This window comes from Macaca thibetana, chromosome 4 (assembly GCF_024542745.1).
Source record: "Macaca thibetana thibetana isolate TM-01 chromosome 4, ASM2454274v1, whole genome shotgun sequence".
NCBI classification, from domain to species: domain Eukaryota; kingdom Metazoa; phylum Chordata; class Mammalia; order Primates; family Cercopithecidae; genus Macaca; species Macaca thibetana.
The window spans coordinates 132,551,923-132,568,785 of record NC_065581.1 but is presented as its reverse complement, the minus strand read 5'-3'; the positions used below and the strand labels follow the sequence as shown (position 1 = coordinate 132,568,785).

Below are 16,863 nucleotides of genomic sequence, written 5' to 3'. Positions count from 1 at the left end.
TCAGAAGAATCTCTTGAACCCGGGAGGCGGAGGTTGCAGTGAGCCAAGATCGCACCATTGCACTCCAGCCTGGGTGACGAGAGTGAAACGCCATCTCAAAAAAAAAAAAAAAGAAAGAATTTAAATGACTACTCACCCGATTGACCACATTGCACTGAAAAGACCTGATACAAGTCCCAATGTACTTAATCCCTCTTCAAACCCATTTTCACTGCAAAAAGAGACATGAGTGTATCCATTATTAAAAGGAAAACCTGTGTGAAAGAAAAATTGTATGATAGATCAATTAAGATAAACCAAGGATAATCTGGAAAAAACCAACAGCAAGAACACTCCACTTCTGAGATAAAAAGCAAATCTAATTTAAAAGAATTTTCATAGTTACATTTACTCCATGGTTTTCTAGAAATAATTTTTCTACATATATATGATATTAAGAAGCATGGCTTGTTTGCATTAAATACTTATAAAAATATACAATTAAGAAATTCTTAAAATGAGATGAAGATGGAAAGAGAACAAAGACAACTTTAAAAAAACAGAGATAGCTCCTTATTCCCATGAGAACTATTGAACTGACCCAGCACAGCCATAGTACTTAGTGTTCATCATCACACCTATTAAACAAAAGAATGATGACCAGGTGACACATGCTGGTCACTCTAGGCTCTCTCATGGACCTCCTCCATGAAAGAGGAACAATGCTGAGACCTATCTCTTTTGCTTTAGCTTTTCAAAATTACATACATACTGAGGCATACATCAAGCCAGATATCTGTCCACAACCCATTTTAGCTACTAATGTACTATTATCATTTCTATTAGTGTATTATTACTATTTATATCATGATATCATATGCTACAGAATCATGAAGATTTGACATTGGGGCAAAAATATCCAACATGCTGCAAAATTGAGAAATTCAAGAAAGCCTGTGATACTCACTACTTATTCACAATACAGCTCTTCAAGCAATGGAAGTAACTTACTGTGCACAACTGAGAATTTCCGGGAAAGTTGGAATTATACTCATTCCGGCAGAGATGCCATTTACAACTAGTATCAGCACCAGCAGCCAAAGCTGACTGCAAAAGGGTTTTGGAGAAAAAAAATACAAAAAGAAAAACATTAGCATTTTAAGAAACACAAAGCTTAATGCTAAGGAAGTGAGGATCCCAGATACGTTATTTTCACTGATTATGTGCCTAGTCTCATTTCCATTCCCATCTAACCCATTTCATTCAGTTGGAGTGCCTTTTAGCTCCTTACAGTATTTGTTGGGGCTGGGGGAAATTCATCCTGATATCTCCATCTTTTTGGTCCTTTGGTTATATATATCACATGTCTGGAGCCAACCTGGCTTCTTCTCACCAAACAAAATCCCTTCAAAATTAGTGAAAATGTCAGTACTAATACTGTTCTTTCAATCACTTGGCTTTGAACTTCAATTAATTTAAAAATGGCATAGAAGGAAAGAGGTAAAAGAAGAGTCAGGAAACACATTTGTTCCATATGAGGAGACTATGCCAGTTACTTAATATATGTTACCAGATTTAATCCTTGTGATGTAAGTACTATTATCAGCTCCTTTTTGTAGATGAGAAAACTGAGGCTCTTGGAAGTTAAGTGGTTTGCTTACTAGTACATGGCAAAGCCAAAACCTAAACTCAAGTCTGAAGGACTCTGAAACCCCTTCCTTTCCATATTACTATGTTTTATCCCAGAAGTACCTGAAAAGGTCTAAGAAGTTCAGTTTATTTTAGTAACTAAATTACATTAAGCAATTTAGTTGTAATTACATTAAGCAAGGTTTAATAGGCAGCTACTACATGCTAAGGATGATACAGACACAAAAACAGATTTGGTCCCTGCCTCAAGGAAAAAGAATAGAAAAAAACAAAAAATATATTCTAAGAACTATCAAGTAAAGGTAAGTAGCAACAAATTCTATTTTAAAAATAAAGTATAAACAAGTAGGTACAATTGAAATACAGGAGAATATGCATTTTTGTCATTTGAGACAGATTTCATGCATTTTTTTTCTGCTTCTCCCACTGCTAGCTTCTAGTAGGGTAAAATATTGTCAGCCTAACAATTCAATAGAGTACTACAGTTAATTATTTAAATATTAATGTTCCAAATACTAACCTATACCAGTGTTAAAACAAAATTTTTTGAAATAATTCCTAATGTTATTTAGCCAAACATACAGAAGAAAAAAAACTACCTTTTAATATGCAAGACTGGGACAGGCCCTAAGAGTATGTAGCACCCAGCCGTGATTAAGTTGCCAAACACCAGAAGCCATTTCCTTAGAGGCTGGTAAGGAGAAAGAGAGTCAAAATGAGTCTTAGAGGCAAAGACCCTCCATAATCAAACAATATAAAACAATAGTAAAAAACACAAATCATGATATTCAAAAACCCAAATACAATGAAGAAAACAAAACTTTACATTTATTTATTATTTATTTTTTAATTTTTTAATTTTATTTTTTATGTTTTTGAGACGGAGTCTTGCTTTGTCGCCCAGGCTGGAGTGCAGTGGCAGCGCAATCTCGGCTCATTGCAAGCTCTGCCTCCCGGGTACACAACATTCTCCTGCCTCAGCCTCCCAGGTAGCTGGGACTACAGGTACCCGCTACCACACCGGGTTAATTTCTTTTGTATTTTTTTAGTAGAGACGGGGTTTTACCATGTTAGCCCGGATGGTCTCGATCTCCTGACCTTGTGATCTGCCTGCCTTGGCCTCCCAAAGTGCTGGGATTACAGGAGTGAGAAAATAAAGAGATGAGAAACTCGCAAGCAAGGACAATATATAACAAGACAGAAAGTGAACAAAGGACAAAGATTTCTTAGCAGGGGAGTGTATTGCAGATCAGATTTTGCACATGATGAACTATTACAAATATAACAACAAAAAAACTAACTATAAAATGCAATGACCAGCCAGGCGCGGTGGCTCACACCTATAATCCCAACAGTCTGGGAGGCCGATGTCGGAAGATTGCTTGAGCTCACAAGTTTGAGACCAGCCTAGCCAACATGGTAAAACCCAGTCTCTACTAAAAAGGCACAAAAATTAGCCAGGTGTGGTGGTAGACATCTGTAATCCCAGCTACTCAGGAGGCTGAGGCAGGAGAATTGCTTGAACCTGGGAGGCGGAGGTTGCAGTGAGCCAAGATCATACCACTGTACTCCATCCTGGGCAACAGAGCAAGATTCTGTCAAAAAAAAAAAAAAAAAAAAAAAAAAAAACCAGTGACTACAAAAAAACCCCTACCAGGTATTAATAGTTACAATACCTAGAAAAATCACATCATTAAAAAATTACCTGCTAGAGACTGAATGCTTATATCCCCCCCAAATTTATACATTAAATCTTAACATCCAATGTGCTGGTATCTGGAGGTGAGCCTTTGGGAGGTGATTAGGTAATGAAGGTGCAGCCTTCATGAAGAGGATTAGTATCCCTATACAAGAGGCCACAGAGAGCTCCCTTGCCTGTTCCATCGTGGTGAGGTTACAGTGAAAGAAGACAATCTGTGCGCCAGGCAACAGGCCCTCATCAGACATCAGATCTACCAGTGCCTTAATCTTGGACATTTTGGTCTCCACAATTGTGAGAAACAAATTTCTATTGTTTATAAATCCTCTCAGTTTGTGGTATTTTGTTACAGTATCCTGAATGGACTAAGATCGTATCCACTAAAATTATCCCTTATAAACTACTTGAATCAGGACAAAAATTACAGGGGTGCCATATCCGCTCAGTTAAGTAAGATTATGTCTGAAAACCAAGCTCCAAACACTGTTTAAGATACTTGCTTTTGGACATCTGGGTTACTAAGTATTCCACAAGTAAATCAGTTCTTGATAAATAAATATGCAAATGAAATGAAGGGAAATGCAAAATATAAGCCCTAAAACCACAGAAGTTTAAGATTTGACTAGCAGTACTAATTCTGTGCTCTCATCATCTGTACCGAATGGTTTAAACCTGGTTGAAAGAGAACAGAAGGGTATTTTTTTTTTTTTAAACAGAAAGGCTATGAGATAACCAGTCCATATTTATGTGGTCAATTTTTTCACTCACACAGAAAATCTAAATTATCTCCTCCTAAAGAAGAAATCTCTCAATTTGATCAAGTCTGTAATAGCCTCTAGGACTTTGCCCTATTTATTAAGATCAATCCTTTTTTTTTTTTTTTTTTTACATCAAGAGTTTTTTTCTTTAGAGAGTCTAATCCAGGAGCCGGATGTGGTGGCACATGCATATAATCCCAGCTACCTAGGAGGCTGATGCAGGAGGATCACTTGAGACCAAGAGTTCAAGGCTGCAGTAAGCTATGATCGCGCCACTGCCCTCCAGTCTGGATGACAATGTTGGGGGAAGAAATTAGAAAAAGAAAGTCTAATCCAATTTTTTTTTTTTTTAAGCGTAAGACTCTTCCTCCCAGGTGAAGCAATTTAAAGTGAATTGGTTTAGTGTGATAGCTGACCCTTAGGGTGATAGAAGATACTGCAACCTCTCCCTAGTCCAATTGAATATATCAAGTCTAACCAGTGGACTCCTAGAGTTCCAAAGGAACAATTGGAAAACCACTGCTCTAAACATGCAAAAGTGACTCAAATATAAATTAAGTGTACGTACTGGCATTTTATCACTTAGGAGACCAAACAGTGGTGAAGAGATGGCATAGGACAGTGCCAGACCCAGGAATACTAGTCCCACATATCCAGCTGGTAAATTAAACTGTAAAAGAAATCCTATATTAAAGTCACATAATTAAGTCATTTTTAAGTAAACATCCCTCTTTTCCTTCTACCATTTCTTTAGCTCTTATTATTACCATGAGTCTATTAATAATATTCTGCACTGTCCTAATTTTCATCTTACCTTTGAAAATGCACTACTTTTTCTCTATGGGAGGACAACCTAACCAGAAGTCAGAAGAGAAGATTTTTTGCTTTGTAGCCTTTGGCATTAAACATACTTTGCTTCCATAACTCAGAGTACTTTTATATGTAAATTAATGTTTTGCAAACTTCAATGTGCATAAAAATTACCTGGAGAATTTGCTAAAAGAGATTCTTGGATTCCAACCATAGGGTTTCTGATTCAGAAAAAGAGGAAAATAAATTTCTAAAGATTTCTTAGGTTGGAGTTGGGTAATGGGATGGGCCGCAGCACTTCAACCTGAAAAGGGGGCAGCAGTGGTGAGGCACCACCAATAGCCCTGAGGGAGTCAATGTCTGATGTAAAACTGGGTGTGGTGGCGCATGCCTGTAATCCCAGCGTTTAGGGAGATTGAGGCAGGTGGATCACTTCAGGTCAGGAGTTTGAGACAAGCCTGGCCAACATGATGAAACCCCATCTCTACTGAAAAATACAAAAATTAGCCTGCTGTGGTGGCGCATGCCTGTAATCCCAGCTACTCAGGAGGCTGAGGCAGGAGAATCGCTTGAACTTGGGAGGCAGAGGCTACCGTGAGCCGAGATCATGCCACTATACTCCAGCTTGGGTGACACAGCGAGACTGTCTCAAAAGCGAAAAAAAGTTCTGATATAGTCCATCATCAGCCAGAAACAAGAAGGGCCTATACTACCTCCCATACCACAAATGGGTCGATTATAGTTATCTTCGAGGAAACCTCCTGTCTTCCTCATCTTTTTAAAATAAATTACATTTTCTTGAGAAACAACAACAAAAAAGATTTCTTATAAGATATACACAAACAACTTGGATTTCCCAGAGATTAGTTATAGATTTTTTTTCATTGTTTAGACACAACTTCTTAAAAGCACAGAAAAACAGCTGAGAAATACAGGTTGTTGACGATCTAAATGGACTGTGTCAGTATAATCACAAAACATTTTTCTTATGGGCGTCACACGTATCCGTGTGAAGAGACCACCAAACAGGCTTTGTGTCAGCAATAAAGCTTTTTAATTACCTGGGTGCAGACAGACGAGTCTGAAAAAGGAGTCAGCAAAGTGAGATGGGGTGGGGCGGTTTGATAGGATTTGGGTAGCTAGTAGAAAATTACAGTTAAAAGTGGTTATCTCTTACGGGCAGGGGCGGAGGTCACAAGGTGCAGGGTGGGGAGATCATAAAACTCATTGCCCAGGGGAGGAATGTCACAAGGTCGATTGACCAGTTGGGGAGGGGCAGGAACAAATCACAATGGTAAAATGTCATCTTTTGTGGTTCTTCAGTTGCTCCAGGTCATCTGGATGTATACGTGCAGGTCACAGGGGTTATGATGGCTTAGCTTGGGCTCAGAGGCCTGACATTGGGTAACTTACGGTACTCACTGGCTAAAGGCAATATTATATTACTGTCTAAATCTTGGACCAGGCACTAAAATAACAGTCTCCAAGTTTACCTGTGAAGTTCCCCAAACTGTCTTCAGTGATTTCAAGGGGTAGTGTAAAATTATAAGAAAAATTAATTTTAATCTTTACATTCTATGATCAGTAAATGTTCAGAAAGCATTTGAAATGACCATATTAGCAACTTTATTGATATTAGAAAGTATATTGAAACTTAAGTTTCTGTGCTATTTTAAATCTAGTACCTCAAAGTCATTATGGGCCAAAGTTAGTCATTTTTGCCTTTTATCAACACATATTAATTGTTCAGTGTAATTAACTACCACACCTTGTAATGGACTTCACTGTGTCAGTAATAATATTTTTTCAAAAATATCTAAGAACAAATTTCGATGACTTCAAACTTTTAGAATTCAACATTTTATTTTTTAGTTCTAGGGATACTTGGTTCCTTTCTCAAATCCCAGAATAATACAGTCCATAGTCATCTGATTATATAAAGTAGCCTAAAAAGTCAGTAGACCCAGGGGGGATCTGTTACAGAAGAAGCACATCTTACATCAAATGAGCTACTGTGTACCGCTAATGTCTCACTGCAATTCAAACAAAAAGAGGAAAAGTATCCTTGTTAAGCAGCATGGATGATGCCCAAGCTAGACCTACAATGACATGAGCAAGGTCTTAGAAAGAAGGAAACCAATGTTTGGGCCACTTAGTGAAAGACTTCTTACTGAATCAGATCCCTAGTTCACAGGCACAGCAGAGATGGACAGGCTACCTCGGTGTGTAGTGCCCATTCTGCCTCCTTCTCCCAGCCACACAAGGGTCTTTCCACAGAGCAGGGCCCAAGAACAAGCAGTTACGTCCACCTGCTACAACGCAGCACTCTTCAGCAATCAGGCAACTTACCTTCTCCAAAACAAAGAGAGACAGAGTAGGATCAAGGAAGCCAAAACATGAGCTGAGTGAGTTGATGACGAAGGCTATAAGGCCAACTTTGGGTAAAGCAATCAGTTTCCAGAATGAGTGTTCACCTGGATCAGACTCTTTGGGGAAAAAAGAAAAAAGAAAAAAAAAATCAAAGCAATTAAAATCTCTTAATTTTAACTCATTTGGAAAACTGGTAAGACCATCTTTATCTGGTAATCAACACAACTCACCCTCTGAGTTTGCCTAAAATTGTATACAATCTACACTTGCATATAAATTATTCAAACCTAGAGGCCACATTCAATTTATCAAAAACAATTTCCCAAATTAGAAAGAATCAACTGGAATGAGAGTGTGAGGGAAAGAAGGAGTCTTAGATTACAGGTTGTAACTATTATACTCATCCTGGCCAGAGATAATATCAGGTTTAGACATTGTATTAATCTGTTCTCACACTGCTAATAAAGACATACCTGAGAGTGGGTAATTTATAAAGGAAAGTGGTTTAAGAAACTCAAAGTTCCACATGGCTGGGGAAGCCTCACAATCATGGTGGAAGACGAAGGAAGAGTAAAGGGACACCTTACATGGCTGCAGGCAAGGGAGCTTGTGCAGGGGAACTCCCATCTATAAAAATATCAGATCTTGTGAGACTTATTCACCACCATGAGAACAATATGGGGGAAACCACCCCCATGATTTAATTACCTCCACCTGGCCCCACCTTTGACATGTGGGGATTATTACAATTCAAGGCGAGATTCGGGTGGGGATATAGCAAACTCATATCAGACATGAAAGCTTTTTTTTTTTTAAGAGATGGAGTGTATTGCTCTGTCACCCAGGCTGGAGTGCAATGGTGTTATTATAGTTCACTGCAGCCTCCAACTCCTGCACTCAAGTGATCCTCCTGCCTCAGCTTCCCAAGTAGCTGGGACTACAGATGTGCACTACCTCACCCAGCTAATTTAAAAATTTTTTAGAGATGGGGTCTCCCTACATTGCCCAGACTGGTCGCAAATTTTTGGCCTAAAGCGATCCTCCCACCTCAGCCTCCCACTTATGGATGTGGAAACTCTTTGATGGCCATGACAGCCTTCATTTATCCCCATTTCTCCCACAATATCCTGCACAGTTCATTAGTCTATAAATACTTGTTGAATCACGATCAAATATGGAGCAAAGTGCAAAAACATCATGAAGTGTGGTTCAACTATTTTAAGTGTTATCCTTAGATTTTTTCAGGATATAAGAGATAAAGTGAAACCTTGGTGTTAGTTTTTGTTTTTGTTTTTTGTTTTTTTGTTTATGTGTGTGTGTGTGTGTGTGCTTTTTTTTTTTGAGACAGAGTCTCACTCTGTCACCCAGGCTGGAGCGCAGTGACGCGATCTCGGCTCACTGCAACCTCCGCCTCCTGAATTCAAGCAATTCTCCTGAGCCTCAGCCTCCTGAGTAGCTGAGATTACAGGTGCACGCAACATGCCTGGCTAATTTTTGTATTTTTAGTAGAGACGGGATTTCACCATGTTGGTCAGGCTGGTCTCGAACTCCTGACCTCCGGACCCATCCACCTTGGCCTTCCAAAGTGCTGAGATTACAGGCATGAGCCACCGTGCCTGGCTGGTGTTAGTTTCTTAATTATGAACCAAGTATTCAATGGTGAAATAAATCTGAGCACATCCTTGATGCTCCTACAGAAACTACAGGATGTAGTTGGACTTAGAAAGAGGAGAAACACCACTGTGTGGCTCAGTGAGGTATTGCAGGCAGGGAGACAAGTTGGTGTGATTTTTGAATTGTATATACTAAGGATATTTAGTCACTTTTAAACTAAAATGATAAAAGATTCCAATTTTAATTGGTTACATTTATTGTGAAAGTAAGAAGTATTATGTATTTATGGTAAAAAATAAATCATTATTGCATAATAGTCCCTGTTCCTAAAATCCAGGGTGAGAAAAGGAGTTGTCATAGTGAGAATATATTAAAACATCCATGAAAATGAAACATAATTAGTATAATTAAGTGTTGAAGACCAAGTAATGAAAACTTGGGGTACTTGCTTGAAGGGACATGACTCCCTGGCTGACAAAACCTGCCACAGGAAGTTACTGTTAGAGATGGGGAATAGGGTTGTCCTCAAGTGTGAGGGGGCAGGAAAAATGCTGAGCACTATGGCACTACCTACACCAGATCTAGTCCAGTGATCGAGAAGGTTTAGAAAAACTCCCCAGAAAAGGGCTGGGCACAGTGGTTCACGCCTGTAATCCCAGCACTTCGGGGGGCCAAAGTGGGTATATCATGAGGTCAAGAGTTCGAGACCAGCCTGGCCAACATGGTGAAACCCTGTCTCTACTAAAAATATAAAAATTAGCCAGGTGTGGTGGCACAGGCCTGTAATCCCAGCTACTCTGGAAGCTGAGGCAGGAGAATTGCTTGAACCTGGGAAGCAAAGGTTGCAATGAGCCAAGATTGCGCCACTGTATTCCAGCCTGAGCAACAGAGCAAGACTGTCTCACAAAAAAAAAAAAAAAAAAAAAAAGAAAGAAACCCCTCCGCCCCCCAAAAAGGTAATAAAATCAAGTTTTGCAGGATAAGTAAGAGTTAGGTAGAGTGGAAGAAAGATATTCCAGATCATATGGCTCTTCTACTTAAATCTAACAATAGGCCAGGCACAGTGGCTCACACCTATAATCCCAGCACTTTGAGAAACCAAGATGGGAGGATCACTTGAAGTCAGGAGATCGAGACTAGACTGGCCAACATGGTGAAACCCCGTCTCTACTAAAAATACAAAAATTACCCTGGTGTGGTGGCATGTACCTGTACTCCCAGCTACTTGAGAGGCTGAAGCATGAGATTTGCTTGATCACAGGAGGCAGAGCTTGAAGTGAGCCAAGATTACACCACTACACTCCAGCCAGGGTGACAGACTCCGTTTCAAAAAAAAAAAAAAAAAAATCTAACAATAGCTCCCAATGGCTTTCAGGATAAAGTTCACATTTCATGGATTTAAGTATTTTTTATTTTAAAAAATAAGTAAAAATTGTCTCTATTTATGGTATAAAACATTATATTTTGATATATGTATACATTGTGGAATAACTAAATGAAGCTAATTAACATGCTTTGCCTCACATACTTTTTTTTAATGGTAAGAACACTTAAAATCTACTATTGACAATTTTCAAGTGTACAATATGTTGTTATTAACTATAGTTGCCATGATGTACAATAGATCTCTTAAACTTACTAGACCTTAAAGATTTTAATAAGATAAATGACACATCCATGACTCTATTTTAGAAGTATTTTTTTTTTTAGAGCAGTATAGGAGAGGGGACCTGGTGAGCAGATATAATGAATGACTCTTAGCCACCCAATGCTAAAGCCACATCGTCTATGGGTCTAAAAGGTGGTAAAGAAATGGGCAGAACTTATAAAATAAAAAATTCTGCCGATATCAGTAATTTTTAAAATTTATTTGATTTTCTAGCATCATCTATCTATAAACTCTTCTAAAACAATAACTTTTTTTTTTTTTTTTTTTTTGAGACAGAGTCTCACTCTCCTGCCCAGGCTGGAGTGCAGTGCCGTGATCTTGGCTCACTGCAACTTCTGCCTCCTGGGTTCAAGCAATTCTCCTGTCTCAGCCTCCTGAGTAGCTGGGATTACAGGCATGTACCACCATGCCTGGCTAATTTTTGTATTTTTAGTAGAGACGGGGTTTCACCAGGTTGGCCAGGCTGGTCTCGAACTCCTGACCTCAGGTGATCTACCCGCCTCAGCCTCCCAACGTGCTGGGATTACAGGCATGAGCCACTGTACCTGAGCAAATAATAACAATCTTTAAAAGTAGTATTAATTGGGAATACTTAAATCTACATTTACAGCCTTAATATTATCAATCCTAGAGATTTTTTTTAAATACCAGTTTATAATTTTTTCGGGGGGGCGGACACAGTCTCGCTCTGTCACCCAGGCTGGAATGCAATGGCACAATCTTGGCTCACTGCAACCTCCACCTCCTGGGTTCAAGCGATTCTCATGCCTTAGCCTCCCAAGTAGCTTGGACTACAGGTGTGCACCACCACGCCCAGCTAATTTTTGTACTTGTAATAGACACAGGGTTTCACCATGTTGGCCAGGCTGGTCTCGAACTCCTCTCCTGGCCTCAAGTGATCTACCAGCCTTGGCATCCCAAAGCGCTGTGATTACAGGCATGAGCCACTGTGTCCGGCCCAGTTTATAATTTTTTAAAAACACTATTAAAAGAGAACACCTGAATCTACATCCCTGTATCTGAGCTACTCTGTGAAGACAGCTGCAAGGACCACTGGGAAAGAAGGATGGGCATTATTCTCTTAGTTTATAGCCTTCTAGGAACACTGGGCTATGTGTGGCCCACAGAAACTTCTGGCTTTGATATTTAGTTTAGTCCAAGAAAATCTCTCATAGACACAGCATATGGTAATGGTTTATGATCAGAAGTTAAATATTTGCTAGCTCTAAAGGTTGGAAAGAATTTTTAATTTACAGAAATTCATATAAACTAATTGCCTGCATTACTGAAAAAATAATCAGTTATTTTTAAAAGCTACTTTTGATTATATAAAATAAAACAATATCTGGTAAACTGGTCTCTTACAAAGGTATAAACATATATTTAAGGTTCTTAAAATGAGTCATAAGTGTGGACTTACCATAATTGGGTAAAATATACATATTCAGTGGTACCATCAGCAAAACGATGCATCCCAGAACAATAAAGGGCACTTCATAGCCAAAGGACTGATATAAAAAGCCACCTACAGGAGGACCTAGTATTAGCCCCAGTCCAGAAAACGTCTCAAGACTTCCCTTAAAATGAGAAAAAGAAAAAATCAGTTTAAATATTTCATTTGAAGAATTAACAAGGTACTATCTAAAAAAACGAAATTCTGTCTTCTTCATAATTTACATACACACACTCCCAAGATGGACTCAAAATTTAAATGCACATATTGAAATCATAAAACTATTAGAAAAATTAAATATGGGAGTATTTAAAAAATTGTTATCATAGGGAAGGTATTGTAATTGTGACATAAAACACCAGAATATAAAAAAGATTGACAAATCTGATTACGTGAAAATATGAAAACTATGCATCAAAAAAAATCAAAAGATAAATGAAGAACAGAGAAAAAAATGGCAAAGAACTAATTCCCCAAATACATCATGAGAGCTACAATGAGGAAAAGAAAAATGGGCAAATGCTATAAATAAACCGTTGACACATAGAGTGGAATACAAAGATATTTTGGAAGTTCACCCTCACTTTTTAAAAGAAATGAAATGAGCAAATTTAAACCACAAGATACCAATTTTCACCTATTTCCTATCGAATGCTCTATGCTAGCAAGTGAACACCAGTAGGCAATTTGGCAATTTGGCAAATTAAGGCACATATCTCATGACGCAGAATTCCACTTGTAAGAAACTAACTTATAAGTATAGACATGTAGATGTGACATGGTATGTATATAAGCTTATGCACTATAGCAGAGTTTTGCAATAGCAAAAGATGAAAATAATCTAAATATTGATCAACGATGTAAGTAAACCAGGTTATATCCACACAGTGAAATACTATACAGCCAGTAAGAAAAGTAAAGAGTAAGAAAGTTCCTTATATGTAGGTACAGGAAGATCTCCAAGATGATTTCATTGTTGGTGTAACCAGTGAGGTGCTGAATGGTACATATGGTATGCTACCATTTGTGTAAAGAAAAAAGAGGGATAATGCAATAGTCCTGTCCAAGTAAAAAAATAAAAAGAAAAAAGGGGGAGGGAAATCATGCTCTCTCGCTTGCGCTCTCTCTCTCTCTTTCTCAGTGTGTGTGTGTGTGTGTGTCAGTGTGTACATACATATATGTGGAATTTCTCTGGAAGAAACCTACAATATCTGTTGCCTTCCCTAAGGGGATGGAGGGCTGGGCACCTGCACAACTGGTGTGTATACAAAGGCTGAGTAACAGTTATATGTAGAATATATTTACTATATTCTATGTTCCCTTCTGTAACTTTTGAATTTTGTACAATATAAAATTATTTTGTTTAAAGTTAAACAAAACAATGCTATGGAAAAAAAGGGTTTACCACTATAGATATTGCAACATTTTAAATCAATCTAGTTTTTAGGGACCTTAAACAGAGATCTGTGGCTTGCAACCTTATATCTTCAGACCTTACAGAGTACACAAAAGTATTCTATTAATAACTTTCAACACTTCAAAAAGAAACTGAAATTCTTTCATCACAATAAGGCCATCCAGATCAATTACCATGTTAGTGTGTTAGCTGTTGGCTGCAATTTTATACAGAAACTTGGTATAGCAACACTGGTGTCTCTTGCTGATCAGAAGATCCAATGGACAATTATCATTATCGTAGGAATTTATTAGGTAGCGCTTTCCAGAGTGTTCCACAGAATACCAGCTCTTTTAAGAGATCAACAAGTCTTGTTTGTTTGAAAAAATAGTTCCAGCCAGGCGTGGTGGCTCACACTCATAATCCCAGCCACCTTGGAAGGCCAAAGTGGTAGGATTGCTTAAGCCCAGGAATTGAAGACCAGCCTGGGCAACTCAGCAAGAACCTGTCTCAGAAAAAGAAATAAAAAGATAGAAAGAAAGAAAGAAAGAGAGAGAGAAAGAAAGAGAGAAAGAAAGAAAGAAGAAAGAAAGAGAAAGAAAGAAAGAGAGAAAGAAAGAAAGAAAAAGAAAGAAAAGAAAGAAAGAAAGAAAGAAAAAAAGAAAGAAAGAAAGAAAGAAAGAAAGAAAGAAAGAAAGAAAGAAAGAAAGAAAGAAAGAAAGAAAGAAAGAAAGAAAGAAAGAAAGAAAGAAAGAAAGAGGGAGGGAGGGAGGGAGGCAGGGAGGGAGGGAGGGAAGGAAGGAAGGAAGGAAGGAAGGAAGGAAGGAAGGAAGGAAGGAAGGAAGGAAGGAAGGAAAGAAAGAAAAGATAGAAAAAAGTGGTTCCATAGTTAAAGTGCGTTGTAGAACATCTAATAAAGTAATCCTACTCCAGGATTTTCAAGGTCTGAAGACATTAATGTGAACTAGGCATCTCTAAGTTAGAGGCAGCAGACAGCACTCTCCAAACCTGCTTAGCCATAAACCCTTATCTTATAGGGCATATCAACAGACTAGTGTTCTTCTGAGCCCTTTCTCAGAAAAATATATTTTTTTTCCTCCCTTTCCAGAGAAATATATTTTCTGGAAATGTAAATTGTATACCTGCCAAATGGCAACAGAATCTAACATAAACCTATCCAGCTATATACATAAATGCTTAACAAAAAGTGGGAATAAGTATTTACACAGCAAAGCGTTTACCTGATAGTAAAACTTTTCAAACTACAGTATTAAATGAGTAAATAAGGGAGTCCTTGTTACTAAGCTGATTAGATTCTGAAGTCTAAGAGAACAATTAAACGCTATAAGGGCGCCATACAGACTCTGATATGAGTCTTTCAGAAGCGCATGGGCCCAGAGAGAGAGAGCTATAATAGAAAAGACTTCTTGGGGGTCAGAGAGGCAGCTGCCTATGGATGGGATGGGAATCTGATATGTCACTAATACCAGTTCTATAAGCATCTAAGCAGTATACAAAAACACATGTCAATATGATGCCACCAGGATTTGGATTTTTACGTCAAAATGCAAAAGCATCCTCAGATAGACAGTGCAGAAGCACTTAAGGACTTTGAGATGATTTCTAAGATCCCGTGCATAAATCTGGGGAAAGCGGAGGAAGGACTTTAGTATGAATTGATTATTTTGCCACTAGGGATAACTCTTTTTCTAAGGCAGAGGAATGCTTCAGGCAGCTCAATCACAATCTAGGCTACAGGTAGACAGCAAAAAAAACTACCAAGGAAATTTTTTTTTTAAGTGGTAAAAAGAATGACTGATTTGGACCACATTTACCTGTCAAACTGCCCATTCAGGGAATTCTAAAACCAGGAAGAGCACCCAAGTAACACCAGTGTTACATTTATTGACAGGCTTGCTGCTAGTCGAACTCGGGGTGAAAGGCAACAATAATACAGAGAGTACAGAAATGCAAGTATAGAAGAATGGATCCCAGCTTTAACTTGGAAGGGCAAAGATTTTGGCCTACGCTCAAAGGAAAGTGGGAAATACTTATAAAATACATACCAATACTGTAGCCACGTTATTTGGAAAAGCCTTTGCCAGGATAGAAGAAGATGCAGTCACTGCTGCAGCAAAGCTAACTGCATCCATTACTCTCACTAGAAAACACATAGCAATAAATACTGGTCCATCTGGAACTCGGTCCAATACACTAAAAAGGAATAAGACAATTCTCAAATGCCAAGCTAGTTTTCATTTCTTTCCTTTTTAACTGTACTCACTAAAAAGAGTAGTACCTCACCCATAGTTATTAGAATAAATCACTTTAGAATATAATTTTTTAAAAAAGAGTTGCTTTGCTGTCTTTTCAGTAGGAGAAAATTACCCTTTTTCTTTTTTTGGTAACAATTTGAGTCATAACAACAGCTTAGTTGCCCTGTTCTGCGATATAACTGGTCCCCCAGATGATAGTACCAAATAAACCTTTCTAGAATATGTAGAATCGGTGTGGTGACTTATGCTTGTAATTTCAGCACTTTGGGTGGTCGAGGCAGGCATATGCCCCGAGGTCAGGAGCTGGAGACCAGCCTGGACAACATGGCGAAATCCCGTCTCTACTAAAAAATACAAAAATTAACTGGGCATGGTGGCAAGCACCTGTAATCCCAGCTTCTTGGAAGGTTGAGGCAGGACAGTCGTTTGAACCTGGGAGGCGGAGGTTGCAGTGAGCCGAGATCGCACTACTGCACTCCAGCCTGGGAAACAGGGCAAGACACCGTCTCAAAAAAAAAAAAAGAAAGAAAGAAAGAAAAAGAAGAATAACATGTAGAATCACTCTGACAAGACCCATATAGAAGAAAGAACTCAGTTTCAGATCTCTCCCATGGTAGGACTCAAACCAAAAAAAAAAAAAAAAAAAAAGGAATAAAGAAAGAAAAAAAAAGACCCTTCCAAAAATTTTTTAACCCCATTTCATTTAACAGTTTTCTTGGCCGGGCGCGGTGGCTCAAGCCTGTAATCCCAGCACTTTGGGAGGCCGAGACGGGCGGATCACGAGTTCAGGAGATCCAGACCATGCTGGCTAACACGGTGAAACCCTGTCTCTACTAAAATACAAAAAAAATTAGCCGGGCGAGGCGGCGGGCGCCTGTACTCCCAGCTACTCGGGAGGCTGAGGCAGGAGAATGGCGTGAACCTGGGAGGCGGGGCTTGCAGTGAGCTGAGATCCGGCCACTGCACTCCAGCCTGGGCAACACAGCCAGACTCCGTCTCAAAAAAAAAAAAAAAAAAAAAGTTTTCTTGAGTTTACTTCATTATAATCTTACTATACTGTTATTCCTCTGTGTTCCCATGTACTTATATAAGCTCTTCCATATTATTTGGCATTACGCTGCTGGTTTAAGAACTCTAAGCTTAAGAACTTTCACATCTGTTTTGTCACTGGCACTCATTTTTCCTTTTT

At 38.7% G+C, this 16,863-nt stretch overlaps 1 protein-coding gene across 6 annotated transcripts in view; it reads right to left on the bottom strand.

Moving 5' to 3' along the window:
• The window catches only part of SLC18B1 (solute carrier family 18 member B1), a 29,848-nt gene that overhangs the window by 2,634 nt on the left and 10,351 nt on the right, over positions 1-16,863 (bottom strand). For 5 of the 6 annotated variants that reach the window (XM_050787995.1, XM_050787996.1, XM_050787998.1 and 2 more), the window contains 7 exons: positions 15,465-15,612; positions 11,970-12,126; positions 7,246-7,382; positions 4,655-4,756; positions 2,229-2,320; positions 991-1,086; positions 137-211 (listed from right to left, as the gene is read on the bottom strand). In XM_050787995.1, coding sequence (XP_050643952.1) covers positions 137-211; positions 991-1,086; positions 2,229-2,320; positions 4,655-4,756; positions 7,246-7,382; positions 11,970-12,126; positions 15,465-15,612 — 807 coding nt within the window. Of the gene's footprint in view, positions 1-136; positions 255-990; positions 1,087-2,228; positions 2,321-4,654; positions 4,757-7,245; positions 7,383-11,969; positions 12,127-15,464; positions 15,613-16,863 lie in introns of all 6 variants that reach the window. The other variant, XR_007725059.1, reaches the window with a different exon arrangement.